Genomic DNA, 9450 nt, shown 5'->3' on the forward strand with positions numbered 1-9450 from the left:
CGCGTTCTGAAATGATGTGATGCATCCGATTAAGCGCGCGTCAATCAGTTGACGAAACCCCCATCTTTCGTCGTCTTCGTTCCTTCCCCCCCTTCCCCTTCCCCCTTCCCCCCCCCCCTTCTCCACCCCGTAATATCGCTCAGGAATAAAGGTAAACAATGAGTGAGTCTACAGCACCACTCTTATCACGACCATCGTTTCCACAACTGGGCACACGGAAAGCGAGGATCGATAGAAGAATATTTAAGATAACTTCGAAACGACCCACTGATAGCAGGAATTTCTTGCACACTTTTCTTCATTACTATAAACAATATATATATATAACATAATAAATATATAATACAAAAATTATTACAAAAATAAATAATAAAATAAATAATAAATAACAATAATGTATAATAAAATAAAAAATAAAATACCATGATTACCCCTGGAATCTACATAATTGTTTTCGTGTCTGGCCTTACAAGGGCTACAAACCGTTTTTCAGATTTTTTAAAAAATAAGTCAAAATAATTAACAATAATAATCAATAATAAAGATAATTAATAATAATGAATAATTAAGATAATTAATAATAGTCAGTAATCAAAATAATTAATATTAATAACCAATGATCAAGGTAATTTTTTAAACAAAAATTATAATTTTTTTCCAACTAACTTTTCAAAATTTCGCAAACCAATTATCTCTCGTTTATGATCCTGAAAATTATTAAGAAACTGTCTTGTTTTTTTTTTTGAAGTATGCTTCTATAAACAATTTATTTTTGTACCTTTTTATTTTTTTAGACAATTATTACCATAATAAAAATAAATTTAAAAAATTCAGGTGCAAAAAAGAATGCGGTTATTTTTCATACAAAAACAAATTGTTTATAGAAGCATACTTTGAAAAAAGCAGACAATTATTTAATAATTTTTTAGGATCATAGACGAGAGATCATTGGTTTTAATAAATAAATAAAGAATATAGTAATAAATAATAAATGAGAAAATAATAGTAAACAAATAAAGAATAAACAAATAAATAAAGAATAAATAAGAAATAATGTTATAGATTAGGTTGACGCCCACGGGTTCTATTGGAATACGTGTCAACACTTTCGAGTTCAATTAAGAATCATTAAATTTTATGAACATTCAGCGACCTACAAAATAAAATTCGATGAGAACCGATCTATCACGTCAACATGTAATAACTAAAGAAAATTGCTCGACCGAGTTACAAACGATTTCTTTCATTCAACGTCAACGATCACGTCAGAATTGAATCATTTATGTCGCTCGTGATTGAGGACGTGGAAAGCGCTCGAATGAAAAATTCCATGAATTCCCCGTTCTTGTAGATTCTTTATCAGTGCCGTTAGCTTTTTTTTTCTCCACGTCAGCAAAAATAGGATGTAAACACTAAATTATCTATGCTAAAGTAAGTATGATGACTCCACCACCGTAAATAGACATCACTCCTCCTTTTTTGAAGACAATTATTACCATAATAAAAATAAATTAAAAAAATGCAGGTGCAACAAAGAAGGTGGTTATTTTTATATACAAAAACAAATTTGTTATAGAAGCCTACTTTAAGAAAACAGACAAATTCTTAATATTTATAAATTACATTTATTATTTATATATATATATATACATTTGTTTTCATTTCTTATACATTTTTTATGTATCTTATTTATTACCTATAGAATATTTCTTAATTTATTTTTGGTTTAGCTTAATTACTTTACAACTGTGATTTATTTTAATTTTCATTAACTCCTTTATTTTAATTATTCTTCAGCAAAAATAAGTATTGTTTCTTTTTCGGGAACAAAAGTTTCGAATTTCGAAAAAAAAATCGAAGAAAAAAGAAAAAAAAAGAAAATTTCGAAAAAAAAAGAGTTTTTTCATCTGACATCTCAAAATGATCTATAGAGTTCAAATTAGTGTTTACTCTAATGGGAGAATGGCTCTAAGGGTCAGACTTGAAGAGAGGGTCCTTTAATTTTTTGCGGTGTCCTTCCTGGCGATTCAACTCCATAAAGGATAAGGGATAAGGCTACTAGTGCTAATCAATCCGCTTGGGATTCGCCACCACGTTCACTGCAATTCACAATCGTTTGAGGTTTAAACGAACGTGTAACTGGCCTATACAATGGCTGGTGATCAAGTCAGTGTTTTTATCCTCCCAGAGAAGTCTGATACCAATTTATCGATCCCGGAAGAATGAAAGTCTTGGTGAGCACTGGGAGTGATTCGAACCCATCGATCGATCGTGCAGTCGCCGCGAAACCTCTTACCAACTGCGCTACCCACGCCCTTTAAATCTTATATACATGGAATTAGAAGTTGGAATGAGTCTGGATGCTGCTTAACCGCACTCACTTGGTTTAACAACTTAGAGAATCCAAGGTATCGCAAGCTTTTTTCCTAGGGATGATTTGAAGAAGTCACTAGTGAAATTAACTTGAACTTCTAAATATTTGGGCCTATGGGACCTTGGAAAAACTGGAAATCAGATGCTTACGTCCACAATACCAAGGAGAATTCTCAGGAAACAAAACCTCCACGGGCATAACCTCCCCTACGGCTTACATTCCTCTTAAGTTCCAGAGCTCAGTAAGGCTACGGTGTCCTTTCATTGAGGTTAACCCTCCAAAGGTGTCCTAAGTTTGTCCTCATAGCTCTACCTATCGAACCTATTTCGCCGCACCCCGCAAATACAACGCCGTATCTGTGACGGGTTTCCCGTCTCCAGCTTACTGTGCGAAATTAATGGAATTTCCACGTTATCGCTGAAAATTTCTTTATTTCTGCCGGTCATAATTAAATAAATGTCAATTAACGATCATGGAAGCATCAAAGTCCACTTTTTACTCGGATTGTCCCTTCCATCCTCCAGTTGTCAACACGTCCGCTCTCCGTCTGTTCTGTCAATGAAATATTTGTTTACTAAAATAACAAAGACCTCAAAGCTGTCATCGTTTGTTCGTTGTGCAGCACTGTTTGTAAAAAGGAATAATTTATTTCAACGAAGTTATCCGTTATTGATTCGCCATCGAAAAGTGCAACTACGGTGATTTTTCTTTCGTTTATAATTGAGATTTTTAGCGTTTAGAGTTATTTTCGCGTAGTAATTGATTCTTTCCGGGCGCAGAGAATTTTCTGGATCTTTTTCTGTTCGGAGTTACAATCCACTTTCACAAAGGTGTCCGCAATGGCCGCTGAAGCATCAGAAGTGTTGAGAAATGTGTCGTTTATCGAAGATTTCAAGTCACCATATCTTAAAGGAGTGAAATTCACTTTCAGTCAGGTTCGAATACATCAGTACTTTTTGTTTTCTTTTTAGTTTTCTCATTCTTAATTGTTTAATTGTTCTTCTTATTTTGTAGTGTTGTAGCACCTTTCTTCTCCCCATTTGGAGCAGTTTTTTTTTTGTTTTTGTTGTTGTGTTTTTGTTTCACATAATAACCTCGCACTGACTTTACGCTTTCTGTAAGCACCAAAAATAATGGAACCTGAGCTGTCTTCTTCCACATCCGATTTATACTGGAAACGTCTATTGTCGTTTACAGAAAATTTTATCCCTTAAAGAGTTGAACGTGGTCTTCCATAAGCAAATAATTTAGTGCTGGCGTTCGTGGTGGATTTTCACTGGTTAGGAATGTTGCACGTTTCAATATAGAGCTTTGTTAGGGTATTGATGAAGATTGGCTATGCATTTAACAAATGTTCGGATTCTGTCCAAGCTAGGTAACGAGATATTCCCGACATTACAAATATAGTGTTATAGTATTGCAATTTACGTGATAGTACATCCTAATTTGGATGAAGGGGAAGAACTTTTCGAGTAACATGTTTATCTTTCCTGAGTGAGTAGTGAGGAGGCTGTGGATATGATTCCTGAATAATCAAAGTAGAAGTCGTGGATGGCGTTCTCCAATCCCCTTTTCGGTGAGTTCAACGCTCCATTTGCGTTCGGAAGAAGTTCATCTATTTCTATTTTATAATTGCTAAAGACTGTCTATGCATGCGTATGATCCTTCCCACCTTACCACCTCTGTAAATCCAATCAATACTGCTGCTTTTCTTCCCTTGAACTCTCTTTTAACACTTTAGTCACTCTTCACTTTGGTAAACTTTATTGTATATGAGTTCGTTGTTGTTTTCGAATCAAACTGCTCGTCGCTCGCATATCAACCCGGTTGTTTGCAGATATTCGTGGATACTATTTGTTTATTCATTTGAAAAAAAAGAACAAACCGATATGACATACATATATGACATATGACATACATACAAAGATGAAGGAAATGAAATACTGACGGTTACTCCCCTCATGATCACCAGAGAAAATAACATTTTTACGCTTCGAGAAGGGAGGAGGAATGCGTGTAGCAGCATTTGCGTCTCTAACCACCACACGGACGAAGAATACAATGATTTGGAGGAGATTTCAAAAAAAAAAAAGCAGCTCAAATCAGAGGAATTTTGGTTTCTATTGTGAACATGTTTGCGAACAAATCCAGGGTAATCATGAAACAATTTAGAAACTTTTTTTTAAAGTCAGACTTTTTTTTTATTATGCTAATGTTGCAGTACAGAATAACAAATCATTGTTGGAGTCGTAAACTAGCCCGGGCTTCTTGAAACAATGAAGTTTAGATTCCGCATATTTTTCGAATAGTTAAGTCGAGGAATTCTTCTTGTAATTTAATGGATCCATCGAACATCTTTACTAGTGTGAAGCGAAACAAATCCAAGAGTAGAAAATGATAGTTGCTTACAATTGCAAGTTATAAACACATTCCTTAGCACTCCAACTGCCAAGGACGTAGTTAGAGACTGCTATGTTTACAGTTAGAACCCATGTTTATTTAAAACAGCAACATCTACAACTGTAATAGCTCGTACGACTGCAGTACATGTTCGACTTTAGAACAAAAAAGGTTGAAGGAATGTGTGTTGCGCAGGGAAGATCGGGTCTGGAAGAACAAAAGCATATTTATCGGTGATCACATGTGCCGGAACCGCGGGAAACGCGCACAAGAGATCAAATATGACAGTATCACTTGAGTAGAGCAGTTCCGTTCACTTATCTTCGATAAAATCTGCACTTCTCATTGTGGAATTCACTTGTTTTGGAGGAATTATGTTCTATTCCAGTTTACATCCTCGCATTTTCTGCTTGGAATCTCTCTTTTAATGTCTTTGTTTACTGTGTTGTATAAATGATCGTTTTAAGAGCGGTAAAAGAAGAAGCCTTGACCTTGTTCTACGACACAGCAGTGTTGCCGTCTTACTGTATCATACTGAACTGAAGAAACTTCTATTCGTAAGGCAGTTCCGTCCAGGTATGGTTACCTCTTGTTTAAGTGGACAGAAAAACTTAACCACGCTTTGTTTTTAAAGTTTGTTAATTATTTAGCAGTGCTTGTTGGGCACATACTGCGGCAACCAGAAAATTTCAACAAGAAACTTCGGGAGATTGAATGGCATACGTATGATGCATCGCATGGCTATACATTGGAATTATGCGCTGGTTTGATCGATAAGGTGAGAGAAAGTTATTTTATGGGTTTCATTTTGATCTAATCAATCATATCCACTGTACTTCTTTCAGGACCTCCCTTTAGTCGATATTGCAAGGGAGGAGATTGAGGAGGAATGTGGTTATGCTGTGAAAAGCGAGAATATGCATCTTGTCGCATGTTCTAGGTCAGACTTTTCTTTTCTCGTTTTTTTCCTTGAATTTGTGATTTCCTGAGAGGTCATAACCTCTATATTAAATGTCAGATACTTCAGATACAGATTCTACTGTTAACATTTCCCATAAGATACCGTAGTTTTGCAATAGGTTAATGTCCTTGTCATGAATTACCGCATTTTCTAACCTATTCGAATGAGTCAACAAGAGTTTTCTCGCAGATCTGAATTTTTACAGTTACATATATTCAATTTCAAGTTCTAGTTAGTCTCAATTCACCACAAATGGTGACCGCAACCATTCCGAGGCCGGAAACTAACGTGTTGTTTGTTGAAATACACAGCGGCTGATACCTTAGTGTTCCAGAACATTCCATCACTGCTGTCTCCCTAATCTAATAACTTTACAGTGCCTGCAATACAGACAAATAGTAGTTATTCCGACCTCGGAATAATTACGGCATCTTTGTCTCAACCGTACTAAGTTGGATTGAAAGTCCGATTTCAGCGTTCACTCTCCTCTGTACACATGTATGCAAATTCTTTCTATTTTTCAAGAATTATAGTTTTCTTTTGTTCAGTGTTGCAGCTCACGAATCTGGTGGTGTTCAATACCTTTATTATGCTGAAATTGATGACTCTATGAAGATTACGGAAGGTGGAGGAAATGTACAAGAAGATGAATATATAACAAAGGTAACATCATGTTGTTTTTGGTAGCGTTACCTACATTTCATTTTTACTCGATATTATTTATGTTTGTGGACTTTTTTTTTTGTTGTCCAGTGTACATAAGCTATTTTATTTTTTTATATTTGCTCATTTCAACATTTTGGTATCAGTTTTAATAGCTCGTACATTCCAAGAGCGTTTACTCAAATGTCTGAATGTTATTACAAGCCCACCGCAAGCAGGTAGAAATCAGACTCGTATACACAGCACCCAGGGGTGGCTATTATTTCTTATCGACACCAACCCCTAGATTGTAAAATTTCTGTAGTCCTGCTTGTATAATTTAGTACTTTAGTAGTATCGGAATTCGTTTTCGTGTGCTTGTTCAGCGTTGTTTGGTTCTTAGTTCTTAGGTGTTCCTAACAGAGGCAGAGGCTCGTGCATATCTTGAGAACGATTATCCTTTGAGTCCTCCACCATTGCTTTACGCATTGCTTTGGTGGTTCGAGAATAAATCTCCGAAGAAGTCAGTGTCGTCTGCGGTGAGTAAATGAACTTCTAAATAGTACTTCATATATTCAACAAATTCCAAAAGCTTTCTTCCAGAATATCGTTCCATACAAATGGCATCCGAAAGGAATCGTTCCTCTGGAGGATTTGAAATTCGAACCTATGGATACATCTAAGCGATTTGTTCCACTAAGAATGAAATTTTCACTAGTAAGTAGGTGCTGTACTTTCCGTACTCGCCAGATCTAATGCGATAAGATCTGATTTCACTGATCTACCAATGTTATCGACCCAAACTTTGTTGCGCATTCCCGGGACGTCGGAAGCTTTCTTTTAACGATTGTTGGTCAAAAGCTGCAATCCTCCGCCTATGATTCCACTTGTTGTAATATTTCTTCAGAAGAAAAAGAAACTTCATCCTGTTTTTTAGGGCTCTTTGTCTCGAACTTGGGATTTGGCACTGTGTGATGAAAGCTTTGCCATTTTATTGTACGATGACGACAAAAAAGAACTTGTCCTCACACAGCGATTCCGTCCAGGTATTTCTATCCTGTTTTCTTTCATCTCCGCACTTATTTCGAGTACACATAGTTGAATAGTAAAATTATTGCTTGATTGATTGTATCCTAAAATTGTCGTTTTTCAAAAGTTCGTATCTATCTCGGCTTCCGCTTTAGAACTGCATGTTTTATGCGTATTCGTTTTCAAAATCATTAACCGATCCATGTTCAGGGAATACATAGCTTTTTATTAATTTACTTGAGCTGCAGCCAAGATTGTTATCGATCTTTTTTTTATTAACAACATTAACAACGAGCTAACATTTCGGCGTTGTCGCCTTCAGGTTCAGTGAATTTTTGAAGTTGAAATTTTCAGCGGCTTTTGTTGGTCTCGCACGACATCGTTCTCCTGCGAAAACCAAACTCGATTCTATTGATTGGTCATCACAACCACCAGAATGGGCTTACACTCTAGAACTGTGTAGTGGTCACCATAGACGAGGTATTGGCGCTGAGGAACTAGAGGAATTGGTCAAGAAGTGTGTGGCGTTGAAATGCGGTTATCGGTTGGATTCGTTAGACTTTGTGACTTCATACATGTAAGAGTTCTCACATTTTATACGCAAACGTCTAGTATCTTCATTATTGACATTTTACAGCATAGGAATAAGTTTCTCGGGTGATCGTCAAAGGGTTTATTACGCCAAAGTGAATGATTCCATGAAAATGAAGGATTGGGAGCCATTCGAGGATATAGTACCGGTACATTTTCCTTTATTTGGGCGTAATGTTCCATCACGCGATTTGAAAATATTCGAATAGTGTTAATGTAATGAAGACGAACGTACTTGCTGTTCCCTGTTGCTAAAAATTTCTGGACGTAGCCGTAGGCTATTTTTAGAACATGGTTTTTTTGCGGAATGCGTTCTTTCGCGCTTTCTGGACCATCGTCTTTTTTCCGTTGGTATAACGTTCTGTTTAATTTTACGATTTAAACCCACAGGTAACATTGTGAAACACGCGCTGCTCACTTCCTTAACGAAATAGATCCTTAATTTACCAAAAAGGAAGGAGTATTGTTACTTTTCATTATCAGCCTAAGCTGCTACCGTATTGCTAATAACTCGTATCGAATATGGTATGAAAGAACTAGTTTCTGCATATTTGTAGGTCCACAAAAAGAGAATACATTATCAGTTTTGTTATAAGATGTTTTCTTTCGAATTGGAGGCAGGAATCATAGAATAGTGAATGATTGTTTTCTTTCAAAACCGTTGAGTTAGATTATTAGACATCTTAGCGTACTTTTAATAATCATGCGCACTAATCCCCTTGAATTCAGGAATAAGAGTAGTGTTCTGAATCGTTTGTTCTTTCAACGTCTTTTTTTTAGACTGATTTGTTTCCATTTTCAGTGTTCCATTCCATGTGAAGTAATTCCATCATTTCTTCGAGCGGAAACACCTACAGGACCACCAGCCGTTTTGTTCATGATGCAATGGTTTCTCAACAATGAACAACAGCGATAAGGCTCCGTTTTATTCGCAATTTAGGATTTTACATATGTTTTAATGTGATAGTTGTTGTAAGATTATGACTAATGTGGAAAAGATGGAATGAATGTATAGTTCCCTACCTGTGAACCATTGCAAATATGATTGTAAAATGTTCTTGCATGTGATATTATTATAAAATTACATAAAATTTATTATGACGAGTGCTTCAGAGAGAAGAGCATTTCGAATGAAAGCAACCTTTGCAATTTGACAAATCCTAGATCTTACGGGATGATTTCTAGCACTTCTAAATGGTCAGATTGGAAGAGATGTCTTCTTTTTAGCCGTAAGCATTTTATTTTCCCCAAATTTCTTTAGATACATATTTAGGAGTTCAAATTACCTTTGTTAGTGACTTCTTCATATGAAGTCCACAAAATAAGCCTACAGCGCCTCGGATAGCGTAAAATCCCAAATCCTCATGTGCTTATGGTTAAAGCAGCATCTATAGAACCATGCTATCGTCAAATTTCATGAAGGTGAGATTTGAATACGGTATCAATTGAATTA

At 35.9% G+C, this 9450-nt stretch overlaps 1 protein-coding gene across 2 annotated transcripts; it reads left to right on the forward strand.

The window, feature by feature from the left end:
- Positions 1-3213: 3213 nt before the first annotated feature.
- RB195_012666 (uncharacterized protein) lies at positions 3214-8913 on the forward strand (the record flags this gene model as incomplete). Of its 2 annotated transcripts, XM_064202150.1 has the most annotated exons (12): positions 3214-3309; positions 5242-5350; positions 5425-5552; positions 5620-5700; positions 6211-6233; positions 6284-6398; positions 6788-6916; positions 6981-7094; positions 7315-7423; positions 7761-7983; positions 8044-8146; positions 8800-8913. In XM_064202150.1, the coding sequence occupies 12 exons, from the start codon at positions 3214-3216 to the stop codon at positions 8911-8913; spliced, it is 1344 nt and encodes a 447-aa protein (XP_064058031.1). The 2 variants fall into 2 exon arrangements, with proteins under 2 accessions (XP_064058031.1, XP_064058030.1); XM_064202149.1 differs by lacking the exon at positions 6211-6233 and having other exon boundaries at positions 5620-5714.
- Between the last annotated feature and the right edge of the window lie 537 nt (positions 8914-9450).

This window comes from Necator americanus, chromosome V (assembly GCF_031761385.1).
Source record: "Necator americanus strain Aroian chromosome V, whole genome shotgun sequence".
NCBI lineage: Eukaryota > Metazoa > Nematoda > Chromadorea > Rhabditida > Ancylostomatidae > Necator > Necator americanus.